Source organism: Anser cygnoides, chromosome Z (genome assembly GCF_040182565.1).
Source record: "Anser cygnoides isolate HZ-2024a breed goose chromosome Z, Taihu_goose_T2T_genome, whole genome shotgun sequence".
Taxonomy (NCBI): domain Eukaryota; kingdom Metazoa; phylum Chordata; class Aves; order Anseriformes; family Anatidae; genus Anser; species Anser cygnoides.
The window spans coordinates 45,604,528-45,622,835 of NC_089912.1; the positions used below are offsets into that span (position 1 = coordinate 45,604,528).

Genomic DNA, 18,308 nt, shown 5'->3' on the forward strand with positions numbered 1-18,308 from the left:
AACTTTCTTGTTTTGGCTGTATTCACTGTCCAGTCAGTGATGTTATTAAGTTGTAGAGATCAAGTCCTTAGGAGAACAAGAGGAATAAGAGGGCATAGAGATTTTTTTTTGTAACTTCTTTTTTTCCTCAATAAAAACTCGAGACATTAGATTTGGAAAATTAAACTGGTGGGCCAAGGAAGAGTTAAGAATAAAAGAGAGAAAACCCAAAGTTGTAATGCTTTATTCCATGAATTAACCCACAAAATTCTAATATTTCTTTTAACTGAGAAAGTAGATTTGAGTAGGTAACACGTTTGTGTCAGTAAGTAGCTGAAAGAGTGAAAAAGGAGTGCTTGAAGTGAATGGAAGGAAGATAAATATATCACATTAACGTATATATATATATATATATAGCACCTTCTGAGAAGATTCTGTCTCTCGAACTTGTCAATATGTATTCCATATTTTGGCAATAATGATTCAACAAATCATTCCCTGATGATAAGTGCATTAAATGGATTGTGTACAGGTACTAACCACAAATGTTACTGAGGATTAAAATGCACTTTGCCTGTATTATTAACACATTTGTATAAGTATATAAATGCCTTTTTTAACATGCCTGTAATAACTGAATTTTTATACCTTTGGGGTATATAGTCAAGTTTTAAAGTTCTCCATCATCTAATGCTTCTCTAATGGATGGCATTAAAATGTGACTTTATACATCCAAAGTATATAATCACATCAATTTTTATTGTTCTATTATGTACACTTTCCAGACAACCTGCATTTTATTACCCTATTACCATTTCTATTATTCCTAACATAAAAAGTGTACTCCATTTTCTTAACTCGCACCACCTGAAGTCTTAAAAAACAAGTTCCAATTTGTGGGTTTCTATTTGTTTTCCAACTAATTTAATTAGAAAGATACTCAATCCAAATCTGGTTGTTTATACAGTTCCATCCTGAAATGCAATTATCTTTAGCTTAATATCTCACAAGTGTGTATATTGGCATGACTACTCCACATTCAAACTCTTTTTGAAAGCCCTGCCACTTTTTACTGGCTTTAAAATGATGCTTTGTCAAGATGTGCTTGAAAAGTCTTGTTTCATTTTAAGCTAATGAACCCTGAAGATTTTTTTAGGTAGCTTATGAGAAAGCAGAAACAAAAAGCATGTATTGTTGGATTTGCATAGAGACCCTGTATTCTGGATTTATGACAAGAGGCAGAGCTAGGCTCAAAAGGAGATACTGGAAGGAAGAATAAATAAGGAAGACTGCTATCTACTTAAGGTTGGTGTTTGGAGCACAAAGCTTTAAATCAACTTGTGTTCCCAATTATGAAAGGTCAAAAGGTAAAATAGGATGGCTCTGTTTAATACCCATGTACTTATGTCACTTTAATGGACCATTTTCCATTTATGTAGGTTGATACATGTTAGATCTAATAGGACAATAATAAAACATTAACCTTAGATTTCTTAAAAACAAAAATAAAATAAAATAAAATAAAATAAAATAAAATAAAATAAAATAAAATAAAATAAGATAGATAAATGCAGGGAAGAACTCTAGTTTGAATTGCATATAATCTCTTCAAAACCATCTGCAGCTGTGCCAGACTGATTTTGGTGTTGGTGGTGCTTAGAAAAAAAGCATCTTTGCTTAGAAACAGAAACTAGTAGATAGTGTTATGAATTCCACTTTTTAAACTTAATTTCACTGCATGTCCGTGATGGTGAAGTTAACAGTTTTACAATCGTTTTTCTTTAACTGAAACATTAGGAGAAGGCACTGCTATAATGTGACAGGACTGTTTATTCTCCCATAAAAAATTCAGGTCAGAAGCTCAGCCTGGGTTTACCATTCCCCTCCCACCACCACCACCCCCCCCCCAAAAAAAAAAAAAAAAGTTTCTGCTGGCAGTGGCTATGAGTTTTGGTGGGTTGTTTTTTTTGTTTTTAACTGAGTTGCGTTTGAATTGTTTTTATGTTGACTGCTTAAAGTTGGCATGGCAGGACCACCTTTCTTAAGGCTGTGGTATGTAATATAACATCGGCATTTTACTAAAACAAATTCCCTCAGGAATTTGTGTTTCACATTTATTCCAACATATCTCTATGTTCCATCTCTCTCAAGTAAACCAATACTATGCCAAAATTTTAAAAATCCCAAACATTAGTTGAAAGAACAGCAATGTTAATATTAGAATCACAGAATCACTTAGGTTGGAAAAGCCCTCTAAGATCACCTGGGCCAACCTTTAACCTAGCACTACCAAGTCCACTATTAAACCATGTCACTAAGCACCACATCTACACGTATTTTGAAGACCTCCAGGGATGGTGACTCAACCACTTCCCTGGGCAGCCTGTTCCAATGCCTCACAACCCTTTCAGTGAAGAATTTTTTCTTAATATCCAACCTAAACTTCCCCTGGTGCAACTTGAGGCCCTTTCCCCTATGAAAGAATTCAGCAAGTGATAACTTGTTGCCTGGGAGAAGAGACTGACCCCCCCCGCTACAACCTCCTTTAAGGTAGTTGTAGAAAAAAATAAGGTCTCCCCTGACCTTCTTCTTGCAGACAAAAGTATTAAACACTTCTTATTTATCAATTAAAAAGAGTAGAGCTATGTTTCACTCTTCTGATGAGCACCGTAGTCCTGTTACCTGTAGAGCAGAGCTGTTCTAGCAGTGTCATAGAGAAGGACAGTTGAATAATGCTGGCTTGAATACGGGACAGCTACAGCTTTGAAGGGATTTCCATAGTGGATGATGCAAAATAGGGAAGAAGGCCCTAGAATAAGAACTGATGCCAGTGGCAAATGTTTCAGAAAAATGGCTATACACGTAATAGGTGATAACAGTTTACACTCTTTCAGGTTATCTGGGTTTTGCTTATTACCGTTAATGTTTGGAGCTCTATAAATGAATACTATTTCACTAAAGAGATACTACCGTCTGCTGTGGTACTGAGATACTGTGTGATGAGATGGAGATTCAGAATAGTTTTCTGTTTTGTTATATCTTAAGACATAATTTTCACAGAGGAACTCCTTCCTCTTTGTCCTGCTGATGTATTTTCGACACCTAGTGGTACTAAACGTAAATTACTGAAAACTTGTTACTGGGAGTGCTGTCTTACCAACAGCAGTCTGAGAGAAGGAGTGAAGCCAACCCTATGGCTCAGCCAGAATGCATTTAATTGCTAAACTTCTGAAAATTTACAGTGAAGGCCTTAAGAAGAAAGTATAATGAGTATTTTTTGGCCCTTTATGATCTTCCAGTAGGGGAAGAACAGAAAGGGCTGCCCTTAACACTCATAAAAGCTCTGAGATAGGAATGAATTTGTTGTTCAGGATTCAGGATTAGTGCAGGCTTTATTATTAAGGCATAAACAGTACATAAGCTTTGTATAGTCTTTCAGTGTTGAGGAATTTCATCCAAACTTTGTTCTCTTCTTGCTTCTTGTGTAATATGACGTCTACCTACAGGATACTTGCGTTAAACATTGTAAGATGTATTACAAAAAGATACTTCTATGTGTCTTTAACCAAAAAGCTCCCAAACACAGAAATACAAATTCTTATTAAAACTATAGAGGTTATGGAAAATGGAAAATTGAAAAATTGCTAGTACAATTAATGGTGATCATTATGCTTACTTAGATAATGTGCACATCCTTGCACTTGTATTTACAAGTATTTTCAACTGCCAGGATTTGCAAATAGTACAGTGTTTTTTTTTCTTTCTCTCCTCCCTACCCCCATCACAGGCACAGGAGAAAGTGGAAAAAGTACTTTCATTAAACAAATGAGGATTATTCACGGATCAGGTTACACAGAAGAAGACAGGAAAGGCTTCACAAAACTGGTTTACCAAAATATATTTACTGCCATGCAAGCTATGATCAGAGCCATGGACACGCTCAAAATACAATACACATCTGAAGAGAATGAGGTAAGACTGTGCAAAGAAAATTCAAATTTTAAATTTATACATGAATAATCAGAGTCTTAACTTCTTACATTCAGAACCTTAGAAGTCTGCATACCTGGCAGTGAGTTCACGGCCCCACAGTCTGATTCGATGGAAACATGGGGAGTTTCTAGTAAAAACAGAGGCAGGGCAAGGTGGATATGGGATGGGGGGGGGGGGGGGGGGGGGGAGAGAGAACTTTCAAAGTTGCAAGTTGGTAGTAAGTAAAAAAATGCTTTTTCTGAGGGGGTGGGGAAGAATCTAAAGTTGGATAAAGCTGGAAGAAAATAAAGTTGGATTGGACAGTAATACACACTTGTTTGTCAGCAGAGATCAAGAATGAGGAACTTTGGGTCTGTTTTGTAGGAAAACACTACATCTATTAAATGCTGGTATGCTTTGAAACATACCACCTACAGCCCTTCTATGGATTTGATGCACCCTTATGCACTAAAATATAGAATATAGAAGGTCTTCTCCAACCTTTTTTAGTTTCAATGTATGTTATACAGTTAATGTTGTTGCTGTTGTTTTTTCAGTGCTTGGGACTGTAGAACTATGCAAAATAATGTTTCCGTTAAATCAGTTGCATATTCTATTTCTTTTTTTTTTTTTTTTGGGGGGGGGGGGGTGGGGTGTGGTTGGGTGGGAGGATTATAGCCAGATTACTAAGACTTGCCAGGTTCTAAAATGTGGGGTTTTGTTTGTTTGTTTTGCTCAAGTATCATGAAGAATATATAAGCAAATTATTGGGTGATATTTTTAAAAATTAATACTGATTTCCAGTTAACTAAGTTTTGGTTTTAAGATAGGGAAAACTGTGTATAAAAAGTGTCAAGAATAAATAAGTTATAGATTTTTTTTTTGATTAAAGTACTGTGAAGAAAACATGGTCGATAACTTACTTTTCCTTCGTAAATATGATCATATATGAAGAATACAAAGAAGAATATTATTATTTTTTGTTTGTTTGTTTTAGTTGTTTTTTATTGTGTATTCACTTTGGGTAATAGAAAAGAAGAATGGAAAATGTTTAAAGTAAAGGTCTAGGACATTACTTTTTTACATTTTTAATCACAGAAAGAACAGATGGTGTCAAGAAAGACAAATTTTGGAGTTGAGAGAACTGAGGTGTTAGGGTAATTCTTTCTTACAGAACAAAAAAAAGCCTGAGGGATAATCAGTTGTTTGTAAAATGCCGTTAGATCCTAAGGAAGGAGATACTTACAAAAACAGAAAATGTGTTTGTGAGTATATTTCATCCTAATTCAGATGTGTATATTTTCCTGAAATTATGATAATTGGAATCTCTTTGAAGAAATACATTTGTGCTGCCTCTTCCTGAATTTTTGGTTTTGTTTTTCTTCTCTTCAAGAAAAGAGTATGAACATTTAATAAACAGCAAACCTTTTCTCATTCTGGGCTCTGAGTGCTGAGCTGGACACCTTCCCATAACACAGTATTCTGGCTAAACTGTGTTCCTGCTGGTTGCTGTGCTGCCAGTGTCTCCAGATGCTGAAGATTTTAACTCTATTGCATAGTTTTTAGAGAAAGGCAGAATTTGGTCTGGTGTTTCTTTATTAAAGGTAACAAAGTGCTAAAAGCACCATATGACAAGATCAGTTTTGATGGCATTTAGAAAGAAAAATTATTTTTGCTTACACATGGAGAAACTTGAGAGGTGATAGGAAAATTGCAGTGCTTAAGTGCCACTTGCAAGACAAAGCTGCAGATTACTCTTTCAATTAGGTGGTGAATATACAATGCAATGCACTGTAAATCTTATTAAATTTCATTAAATGGTGTTAAGCCTGTAATGGACTACAGCTGACAACAGAGATTAAACAGAGAAGTTGTATTTCTTGTGTCAGAGTTGTATTACAACAGTGTGCCCAGTGGCCATACCAAAACTGTCCAGCGTGCTCCATGTTTCAATAAGTCCATCTTTTGCCTGAAAAAAAATGTTTTCCTCTGGCCCTTTTATTTATTTGTTTGTTTGATTGATTGATTGCTTTACTTATATCCATGTTGTTCTTTGACAGGACAGATTTCCTCCTGTGTGGGCCCTGGAATTCTCTGTCTGCTGAATATCTCTTCATTTAATGTTTTTGCAGTGGAGAACAGATTGTTAATGTGCTGAGTGTCTCTTCCCTCTAAATGTAATGTGTACAAATCTGTAACTTATAGATGGACAGAATATGCAAATAGGCTTCTTAGTGTTTGCAAATAAAAGCAAGTTTTACAGAAGGTGATAAAGGGATTCTTTACTGCTGTTGTCAACTGCAAGTATTTAAATAAATGGTCTGACTTTCTACAGATGCCGAACAGATGCTAACTGAAATTGTCTGTTCTGCATTTAGACATGAAAGGTTTTTTGGTGTTGCTTTTCAAGTTGCTTAGACCTTTAATTTTAATTAAGCAAGCAATTTTTTATTGTAATTTCAGGTGGTATATACTTTGTCTCATCTTCAGTTTCAAGTTGGAGGTGTCATGGCATATTTTGGGTATATGTTAAGCATAGAACTTGCAAATGCTTAGGAATCTAATTCTTCAAGGCATAATTATAGTACTAATTGAAACCCACAGAACATATGAGTTTCTACTATAGTGAAAATATTTGTGATTGGAAAGGTTTCAGGGAATGATTTACAAATATATTTTTTTTCTTATAATTGATTAAGGTTTGGGGTCCTAATGACTTTTCAGGGTTTTCTAGTATCAATAATAAATTTTGTTTTGACTTTTATCTACATTGCAGCGTAGGATGCAACTTCCAGTTATGAAAATTGAAATAGGTAGATTCCTCAAATCTGTTAATAAATTAAAAAATCAAACATGCACAGTAATTGACTATGTGAAACTACTGTAGTCTCACACACTCTCTTGGGACTGCATTTACAAATGTAGCTGCAGCTGCTTTTTGTCCCTCCCAAATTTGCCACAGAATAACTAACAGGAAAATGGCACTTCAACAGATAGGGCTTGAAAAGAATATTTATTGAATTTGCAATTAAATTCTCTTCTGTTACTTTTATAGGGAAAAAGCCTAACTTAAAACAATGAAAAGCAGGAATATTGTTTTTGTAACAATAATGCTGTAATAATTGAAGACTATTGAACTATCTCTTTTTGTCTTCATTCTCTTTAAGAAGTGTTTTGCATGCTGTTTGCTGTACAACATTAAGAATTTTTTGCTTACTCATCTAAGTACACTCTGTCATGATGCCAGGAAAAAATGTCCTATTAAGTATATTTTTTGAATGTATTGCTTGGCATCTAGTTAGTTAGCTAGTTCCTGTTTATGACCACTCTATAAAACTTACTGCTAGAGGTGAACTGTCTGGGGGGGTGAGGGGTGGGGAGAAGTATTTATTATTTATAAGTCATTTTTTCGGGGTCATAGAGTAGAAATTAATAAATTAAGTGTTGATTATTTATCTGGTTGTAGTGTAACATTATTTACAATCTCAGGATAGTCTTTTTGTGTGAGGGTCTGAGTCATCTACTTTTAAAAACATTTCTTCTTTCTGTATGATAATAGAGACTGTCAAAAAAAATCAAGACAGAAGTTAATGGCAGCCTGTCTCCTGGCTCATTTGGGAAATTGTGATTGAGTTGATGTGAACATTAAGATTTAAGTAAATGAAAGAATGAATGCTCATGTGAGGCAAAGGGAAATAAAAAATCAGCTCATAGCTGAGAGATAGTAAACATTCTTTTTTACCATTCAATTTTATTTATTTATTTATTTATTAATCAATATAAGTTTAGGTGTAGGGAAAGAAAACACAACTTCAAACAAAAGGGGGAAGAAATCAGGTGGTGTTGGAGGAAGGGGATTATTTCACATGTGAGTAGTACATCAGTCTTCAAAGGCCGCTTTTAAAATAGTTCTGGGTTGCTTCAATGTGCCAATGAGTCACTTTTTGCTGGATTATGTTAGTCTTTGCTGAATTACAGATATGTGGGAGAAATAAATTGTTCAAGCCTATTTGCACTGGAAATGGACTGGAGATTTTAAAAAATTAGTTCACCTAATCTTCTCCCTCATTTTTCAAACTAACATATATCCTGTATCCCAGGAAAATCACTCTCTTTCCCTTCCACAATTAAGGCAAAGTTAGAAGTTTCAATTTACTTGTATGAAAAAAAAGGCACTTAACCCACTGTGAAGACTTTTTATATAGCTGCTCAGGATGAGGATCATAGAATAGGAATCCAGTCCTGTTGTTGTGGTTTAGTTTGTTTTTTAAAATACCCTGGTAAGATGACAGTGCATATGCTTGTAATTAACAACAGATCTTTGTAGCTGTATGTACAGTTATTTTTTCCTAAACATAAAAACAGAATACTGCATAAAAATGTATTTCAGAAAGAGAGCATCATGTTGCATATCCACAATGCATCTTTCGCTTGTAAGAAGTAGTATTCTAATGTCCTACTGTCTTACAAAGTTGCCCTGGCATGAGTATGTGTTGGCAAAATTAATGTTAGTCTGAACAAGGGAAGTATGACCCTGTCAAAAAAAAATTTATGTGAAAGGTAACTTACCTTAAAAAAGAGGAATACAAAAATACAAGAGGAGTAAATTGAGATTAGGGAATTACTGAAGCAAGTCATGTAACTCTAACAAATGGAAAACATAGTAAAGAGTAATTACTGGTTGATGTATCTGGATGGTTGTATTTGAAAATGTGGAACATGACTCACCGTAGTTCATTCTTCTTTGCATTTTTTAAAATTTTAAAACTATTTCTCATGGCAGGTGCTTTATAGACAGTCTGGATGTATTTTTTTAGTAGTTTATTTTATAGAGTTGCTGATGCAAAACATTCCAAAATATATTGCGTCCTTGTTCATAACAAACATGTTTAATCATGGGCCAATGCACAAAGTGTGGGTCTAGGCACTCCTACACAGAGGTTTCAATTTGATTTTCCAAGGAAATGAGACTAATTTTATCTGGTTTTGGACCTTCTGTCTGATTTCAGTTGAATTCAGCAAAAATGTCAAAGTTAAAAACATAAAATTCCTGGCTTCAGAACATTTAGCTCTGCTAGATGGTTAAAAGTAAGTAAGGAGAAAGGAGAAATGGAAAGTTGCTCTAAAGTAACTTTAAGTAAAAAAAGTAAAATGAAGTAAAATCAATCAACAGATGAAGGGTTACTGTCAGAGTATCTATGGGAGGAACTGGGGGTCACAACATTTAACTGTGAGAAACCAGGCAGTGATTTGCACATGAGGATGTAGCATCATATGCTTAGACACTGAATACGCAACATCAGACCTTCTGCTTCCTCCTTGGAAGCACACAGTTTTTTGTTAGATTTTATGTCTCATCTGCCAGCCTGTATCTGCCAGTATACGGTCTAAAACTCTATGGCACAGGCAGCAACATGAGACGCTTCCTTCTGTCGCCTGTACAGCACAGGGTGTAGTATTTTGATTACATGCATCTTTCTGTGGAAGGGTAGGAGGATAAGTCAGTTATTTTTTGAGTGAGAACATTGCCTCATTCTAGAGCAAGGTGATTATGTATCTACTTTGGGGGATTAGAGTTGTGCGCTGTTTTACATGAACAAGTATAAAACATATTAATATTGAATTTACTGCTCTCCACATGTAAGTCAGGAAGAAACTTTTCAAGTTCTTCTTCCCTGCTCCACACATAGGATACGCATGTTTTCGGTTGGGGTCGTGTGTGTGCTTGTTGACATAAGAATATATGGGAATTTTGAGGATGTGGGTTGTTTTTTTTTTCAGTCATGTTAATCAGCATGCCTTATTGTGTTTAAAAATTGCCATAATCCTAATGGGTATGTTTCCAAGGGATATCACTGCCTTGAATGCTGCAAATCTCATTCTGGGGTAAGTCATAGTACAAGTGTGTGTTTATAAACAATAATTGACTGTTCTTAAGAGACCTATAGGAGTGCTTCACATGCCTGTAAATATAGGCACTATGGCTTCCTTCCTTTACTTTAAAATCTGAGTTTCTTTATCATCGCATCTTGTTGGTGAATACTGGTGTTGACTTTTGCTTCTCCCTGTCCAGAGAGGTTACTTGCATCATTGTTTGCATTGCTCCGTTGAATTTAAATCAATGTGACTGGCGACGTTTAGCGTGACTTTCTGTCTTCCTCTTCTTCTTTGGTAAATTCAGAATCACAGACTGCTAGCTTGATTTCCTTCGTAAATAATTTCTAGATACACCCAGATGCAAGAGCAATACTGACATATTTTTGCTATTCTTTTTAACATGTGAGTTCCAAACACCCACTTCACTATTTTCTAGTGAAATTGCTATATTCATTTGTCCTTCAAAATAATTGTCTGTTGATTGGAAATCTTAGGACATTTCTTCACTTTTTAAAATCTCTGAGCAACCAGAAACCTGACAGAGTTTTGCTTTTAATTTATTTCACAAACACATTCTAAGTTTTGTGTCTTCCTCTTGTTATTTAGCCATAGTGTTTGTTTGTTTGTTTTGCTTTGTTTTGTGGTATTTGTGTGTTTCTATATATATTTTTTTTAATTTTTATTTTTTTACTTTCTGTCAGTGAAATCTTTTGTTTAAGTTGTTTTTAGTTTGTTTGTTTGTTTTTGATTTTGCTTTTGGTCTTTTGCACCATGGAAGATGGTTTAATTTACCAGAAATATAGGGCTAACCTTTCAAATTTTTTTCATCTACTTAAAAGTGTCTTTTGGATGTTTTAGGAAAAAAACATATAAATAACTTTAACTGCAGCAATATCACATGTGGAATAGCAGAAAAAAAAGAAATGTGTATCTTATAAAACTAATATATCTTAGAAAACATATACACTTGAGGTTTTGCTTGTGTATTGTATTTTCAAGGAAGTTTAGGCTGAGTCAACTTATATGTGTCTCTAAACTGAGTTGTGTTTGGATTTCCTTAGAGAGTGATTTTGAATTTCATAGAGGTCTTCTGGTCTATGGGGTAGTTGCATAATTCTTTCTTTAGGAGGAACCTATTTTCTCTTAAAGTACTTGTAAGTACATCTGTGCTCTGAATTCTACTGGCTTAAAGAGAAGTAAAGCTGGTGGATACTGACATCATCTTGAATTTAGGTTTTAGAATAGTTCAGTTGGAAGGGACCTTCAAAGATCATCAATTCCAACTGTCTGATTGCTTCAGGGCTAACCAAAAGTTAAAGGATCTTATTGATGGTATTATCTAAGTGCTTCTTGAACATTGACAGGCATGAGGTGTCAACTACCTCTCCAGGAAGCCTGTTCCAGTGTTTGACCATCCTCACAGTAAAGAATTTTGTTCTAACATCCAGTCTGAACCTGCCCTGGTGCAGCTTAGTGCTGTTGTGCTGGTGAGAAATACATGGTGACAAATGTTAAAAGTCTTCTAACCAATAATTGGGCCTATATTTTCATAAATAGGAAAGCTTGGACAGAGATGTAACAGTAAAGCTGATGAACATTTCAAAATGTGCATGAATTCTTACAAAATATTGATCCAACACACAAAACTTAGCTGAGTCTGAACTGTAGAGTTCCAGAGACTACTACCAAAATCAGGTACTTCTCAGTATTGATAGTTTGCTACATGTTTAACAAAAATTGCTATATCCATCTGCAGCTTCTGGAATTTGTTGAGTCTTTTTCTCTTGACATGGGCTTTCATCTAAATTGCTGTAGTTGAATAGTTGTTGTTTCTGTGCAGCATTTAGCACAACATAAAGAAGTACACAAGCACGTTAACAACACATAACTAACCCAGCAGAATTTTACTTCATTATGAATGATTAGGCAGAAGCCCTTCTTCAGCCAGTAGTTAATTCATTGCACCTAGACCTCCTCTCATTTTACAATGCTATAAATCGTTCTGGCTAAACAATACATATAGATAAAAAGTGATCTGATAATGAAAAGGAAGTATAGTCATGATGGAAAAAATAATTAATGATGTATAGCTAATAAATGATGACTCCAGACTTGTATTTAGTTTTGTATTTTGAAATGAAGGATTTCTTATCCAGAAGAATGTGTACAAGTAGTTAACTTTTTTTTTTTTTTTTTTTAAGAGTAGATTTTAGTGTTCTGCAGGCCTAACCTCCTTCCTGTTCCCTTCCTTTGTAACAACTAAATTATTCTATTGCCTTCTTTGTGGCTGTGAAGGCATTATTTATTGGCAACTGAAACACAGTAAAGCTTGGTAAACTAATCTGGTAATGGTACAAAAGATGGAATAGAATCCAGTTCACTTATTGTATGCGCTGTGGGCTAGAAAGTTAAAAAGCAGTAAAACTTTGTTATAGAGGCTGAAACAAAGTCACTGAACAAAGGGTGCTGTGGATCAATATGTTATCTCACCCAGCTCCTCTGCCAGAATTTGATGCTTCAGTGTCAGAGTCAGCATGGGAAACATGCCTCTGGCTCTGTTGTCTGAGTTCAGTCTGGCAAATTCACATCTGTAATTGTCACAATAAAATTAGCCAGAGTTCATCTCTGAGAGCCCTTGGTCAGAAGAGTAAGGAAAAAATGTCTCTGGATCAGAAAGCGACTACAAATCATCTTTTTTTACGACTAATTTGTCAGAAGTTCTAAGAAATTATTGGTTAAAACAACAGACAATTCTGCATTTTCTGATTTGGCACTAGGATCCAGAGGTTGAATCAGTCGTGAAAGGAAGATACTCGAAAATGTGTATCACAGCTGGAGGCTTTTGATATATGCACACAACTGGCTGTAGAAAAGGCGGGTTCTCTGCGTGAAGGCCCGACTGTTTTTGCTGACAACTTTTTCCAGTTTATTCTTGTGCGGCCTTCCTTGCATACTTCACTTTTTATTGAGATAGAAATGAGTGTGCTTATGCAGTTGAAAAATCCTTGTTCCTAGAAAAAAAGACAGGAATTTATTGTAATATGGAACTTACTCCTTGCATTGGAAAATTTAACCTTTTTTTTTTTTTAATGGAAAGTTTAATGGTTATTTTTCTAAAGGAAAACTGGCAAATTTCTGTGCTGCTGCAATTAAATCTTTTAATGAACAAGAAGACAAATAAATTAATGGCAGATGAAAAGACCAAAATCACTTAAATCAGCATCTGCTGTTATGTTAAGAATGTAAAAACCACTTCAAAAAGAGAAGCAGCTAGAAAACTCCTCTAGGCCTTTTCTTTCCTTAGTGCTAAAGCCTGTGACACATTTTGTGAATTTATGATCTGCTGACAAAATTATTCTTTGGAATAATTCTGCCATGATGAAGTGTTTTTAGTGTTAGTCTGTTTCTTAGCAAACACCATGGTGCCATTTTTTACTCTTTTTGTTGTTATTCTTTGCATACATAGAAATATGATATGTATTGTTCTTTTCATAAGTTTAATTTATATATTCTTGCTCAGTATAAAATGATTCTAGAGACCATTATATTGATGCTGGTCAGTAAGCTCAGTTATCTGACCTTCCTTCCTGAGAGTATAGAACTTTTTTTTTTGGACAGAATATGCTGCACTTCAACTGAATGCCTCTTTGCATGCAGTCTGACGTTTTTTCTTGTATGCTTTTTCCACAATCTCTGTGTTTGACTGGGGGATGAATTTAGAGACATGGAGAAATACCTGTTACTATCTGGAGGCTGCATTACCAAAGCACAGAAAAGAGGTTCTCCTGCTGTAGTGGGGCTGATGTCTCTTGTTGCTTTTTCTGGATGAGCAGATATTGATGGTGTTATCTATTTGTGAGGGCTGGACAAATCTTGGAGAGTTGTTGTGCTTGGTAGCAGTCATTTAGAGTCTACAAAGGTCCTGTTTGCTTGTGCAAAATACAGATTTCAATGCCTTTGACACTCAAACCAGTATTTATTAACTCATCCATAGAGCAACAAGAGTACAGTACATGAAGTCCAGATGGATTTTTCTGCCCTTATTCACTCTGCTTTATAAAACTGCAATGGTAGGGGTTATTGTGAGATTAGCTTTCCCAAGAAGAGGGGTAGGTGTGGTAACAGCAGCAAAGAAAGCTGGGATGCACAGGTCAGCAGCTCATCACAGGAAAAGGAAGCCTGACATGATCATTTGCACCTTTTGAACAAAACATCTTTCTTTCTGTTACTTGACTCTTATCACCTTAGTTGCTTATTGAAAATGTGCAATAGTGTAGAATAAATCATATTAGGATGCAAGATACGGGGGAGAAAACTTGAACTGATTTTTTTTTTTTGAATTCTTGCTTCACAGTGCATTTCTGTGTGCACTTGAAAATTCATATTTCTTAGAATAAAAACATAGTTAGCAAATATGTCTGAAAATATACTAAACTTGTGTGTGACTTCAAGGATTGTGTATCTCATGTTTTTGAGATATTTATAGATTGCTACACTGAAATGAAAAGTTGGCTTATTTGCCCTTCAGCTACAGTGCATAAAAAGTTTCAAAGCAACAACAGTATAAATAGACTATAAAAAGTTTACATGAAAGAGGAAAAGGATGATGATGTAAAATGTTATAATTACATATGCAACTATTTATGAACTTTAAGGAATTGACTGAAAGTCAAACTTCTCTCTAACATACTCCTTTTAACATGTTTGGTGAAAAAAAGTTTAATACTAGAAATTCTGAAGAAAATTCAGAATTCCTGTTTGAGCATTAGAATTGTTGGTTTTCTTTTGTTTTATTTTTTTTTCTACATGGTTATTTGGCTTCTCAAATATACAGGTGTCTCTCTCTGAATTCAGCTGTGAGTTTATTCTCCCTTTTAGCATACATGTTTACATTTGTCTAAATGGGCACATACACTATTCTTCCTAAATGAGGTCTGTATTGATTTACCCAGGGGGCTCTGTCTGAAATTGAGACTGCACCAAAGGCAATATGATTAAAAAAAAAAAAGATCGCCTGCATCTTCCCTTCTTTCTTTCATACCTGCATATGTAGATAAGTATTTACAATATTAGCATGCAATATTAGTTGCATGCTTTAGTTGGTATGTTTCTTTTTTGCTGTGGTGTGGTTTTGTGTGTGTTTGTGCTACAGGTATTCATTTTCCTTCTCTCTCATTCATTAACAAAAATGAATCTTAGTTTTCTAGGTATATACTAGAATTTTAAAATTTCTAATAGTTCTTTAAAGCTTTTTTGTAATTTGCATTCGTTTCTGAACATGTCATCTGAAACATATTGTGAAAATTCTTCGCGATTGGCAAACACTCTTTTAAAACAGAAATATAACTGTAAGTGTCCAAGGAAACTGAAAAGACTGTATAAGTAATAGTACGGATTGTTTGATTGAATAGAATCACAGAATCACAGAATCACAGAATCGTCTAGGTTGGAAGAGACCTCCAAGATCACAGAAATCACAGAGTCATCTAGGTTGGAAGAGACCTCCAAGATCACCCAGTCCAACCTCTGACCTAACACTAACAAGTCCTCCACTAAACCATATCACTAAGCTCCACATCTAAATGTCTTTTAAAGACCTCCAGGGATTATTCCAAAGAATAATTTTGTCAGCAGATCATAAATTCACAAAATGTGTCACAGGCTTTAGCACTAAGGAAACCTCAACCCTAACACTAACAAGTCCTACACTAAACCATATCACTAAGGGCTACATCTAAACGTCTTTTAAAGACCTCCAGGGGTGGTGACTCAACCACCTCTCTGAGCAGTCCATTCCAATGCCTAACAACCCTTTCAGTAAAGAAGTTCTTCCTAACATGCAACCTAAACCTCTCCTGGCACAACTTTAGCCCATTCCCCCTCGTCCTGTCACCAGGCACGTGGGAGAATAGACCAACCCCCACCTCTCTACAGCTTCCTTTAAGGTACCTATAGAGAGCGATGAGGTCTCCCCTGGGCCTCCTCTTCTCGAGGCTAAACAACCCCATCTCCCTCAGCCGCTCCTCGTAAGACTTGTTCTCCAGACCCCTCACCAGCTTCGTCGCCCTTCTCTGGACTCTCTTGAGCACCTCCATGTCCCTCTTGTAGTGAGGGGCCCAAAACTGAACACAGTACTCGAGGTGCGGCCTCACCAGAGCCGAGTACAGGGGGACAATCACCTCCTTAGACCTGCTGGCCACACTGCTTCTTATACAAGCCAGGATGCTGTTGGCCTTCTTGGCCACCTGAGCACACTGCTGGCTCATATTCAGCCCACTATCAACCCAGGTCCTTCTCTGCCAGGCAGCTTTCCAACCACTCTTCTCCCAGCCTGTAGCGCTGCTTGGGGTTGTTATGCCCCAGATGCAGGACCCGGCACTTGGCCTTGTTGAACTTCATGCAGTTGACCTCAGCCCATCGCTCCAGCCTATCCAGATCCTCCTGCAGAGCCTTCCTTCCCTCGAGCAGATCGACACACGCACCTAACTTGGTGTCATCTGCAAACTTACTGAGGGTGCACTCGATCCCCTCATCCAGGTCATCGATATTAAAGAGGACCGGCCCCAGCACTGAGCCCTGGGGGCCTCCACTAGTAACTGGCCTCCAACTGGATTTGGCTCCATTCACCACAACTCTCTGGGCCCGGCTACCCAGCCAGTTTTTAACCCAATGAAGCGTATGCCAGTCCAAGCCCAGAGCAGCCAGTTTCTTGAGGAGAATGTTGTGGGAAACGGTGTCAAAAGCCTTACTGAAGTCAAGGTAGATCACATCCACAGCCTTCCGCTCATCCACCAAGTGCGTCACTTGGTCATAGAAGGAGATCAGGTTCGTCAAGCAGGACCCACCTTTCATAAACCCATGGTGACTGGGCCTGATCGCCTGGTTGCCCTGCAAGTGCTGCGTGATGACATTCAAGATAATCTGCTCCATGAGCTTCCCTGGCACTGAGATCAAACTAACAGGCCTATAGTTCCCCGGGTCTGCCCTCCGACCCTTCTTGTAGATGGGCGTCACATTTGCTAGCCGCCAGTCGACTGGGACCTCCCCTGATAGCCAGGACTGCCGATAAATGATGGAAAGCGGCTTGGCCAGCTCCTCCGCCAGTTCTCTCAGTACGCTCGGGTGGATCCCATCCGGCCCCATCGACTTGCGTACATCCAAGTGTTGTAGCAGGTCGCCAACCATTTCCTCGTGGATAGTGAGGGCCACATCCTGCTCCCCATCCCCTTCCACCAGCTCAGAGTACTGGGTATCCAGAGAACAACCGCTTTTGCCGCTAAGGACCGGGGCAAAGAAGGCATTAAGCACCTCAGCTTTTTCCTCATCCCTTGTAACTAAGTTTCCCCCCGCATCCAGTACAGGATGGAGATTCTCCTTAGTCCTCCTTTTTGTGTTGATGTATTTGTAAAAACGTTTATTGTTATCTTTAACGGCAGTAGCCAGATTGAGCTCCAGATGAGCTTTGGCCTTTCTAATTTTGTCCCTGCACAGCCTCGCAACATCCTTATAGTCCTCGTGAGTGGCTCGCCCTCTTTTCCAAAGATTATAAACCCTCCTTTTTCTCCTAAGCTCAAGCCACAACTCTCTGCTCAGCCAGGCCGGTCTAGTTCCGCGCCAGATCGTCTTTGGGCACGTGGGGACAGACCGCTCCTGAGCCATTAAGATTTCCTTCTTGAAGAGTGCCCAGCCTTCCTGGACTCCTCTGCCCTTCAGAACCTCCTCCCAAGGGACTCTGCCAACCAGTGTCCTGAACAGCTCAAAGTCAGCCCTCCGGAAGTCCAAGACAGCGGTTTTACTGGTCCCCTTCCTGGCTTCGCCAAGAATAGAGAACTGAACCATTTCGTGGTCACTCTGCCCAAGACAGCTCCCAGCCACCACATCTCCCACCAGTCTGTCACTGTTTGTGAACAGAAGGTCTAGCGGGGCACCTCCCCTGGGAGGCTCTCTAACCAGCTGCGTCAGGAAGCTATCTTCCAAGCTCTCCAGAAACCTCCTAGACTGCTTTCTCTGTGCTGTGTTGTGCTTCCAGGACATGTCTGGGAAGTTGAAGTCCCCCACGAGCACAAGCGCTGACGATTTTGCAACTTCTGCCAGCTGCCTGTAGAACTCCTCACCCGTCTCCTTATCCTGGTTCGGCGGTCTGTAACAGACCCCCACCAGGATGCGTGCCTTGTTGGCCTTCCCACTGATCCCAACCCACAGAGACTCAATCTTATCAGTCCCAGCCTCAAGTTCCACAACATCAAAACACTCTCTAATATCGAGAGCCACACCACCACCCCTTCTGTGCTGCCTGTCCCTTCTGAAGAGCCTATAGCCAGACATTGGAGCACTCCCGTCATGAGAGTGGTCCCACCACGTTTCCGTGATGGCAACCAAGTCATAGCCTTCCCGCTGTATGATGGCTTCCAGCTCCTACTGTTTGTTACCCGTGCTGCGTGCATTAGTGTAGATGCACTTCAGTCGGGCCATTGCCTACT

General features: G+C 37.8%; 1 protein-coding gene across 5 annotated transcripts in view; it reads left to right on the forward strand.

Moving 5' to 3' along the window:
• LOC106045455 (guanine nucleotide-binding protein subunit alpha-14) overlaps window positions 1-18,308 on the forward strand; it is a 90,127-nt gene that overhangs the window by 29,280 nt on the left and 42,539 nt on the right. For 4 of the 5 annotated variants that reach the window (XM_013195956.3, XM_066989092.1, XM_066989093.1 and 1 more), the window contains one exon: window positions 3,767-3,951. In XM_013195956.3, coding sequence (XP_013051410.1) covers window positions 3,767-3,951 — 185 coding nt within the window. Of the gene's footprint in view, window positions 1-780; window positions 1,285-3,766; window positions 3,952-18,308 lie in introns of those variants that run through there. The other variant, XM_066989094.1, reaches the window with a different exon arrangement.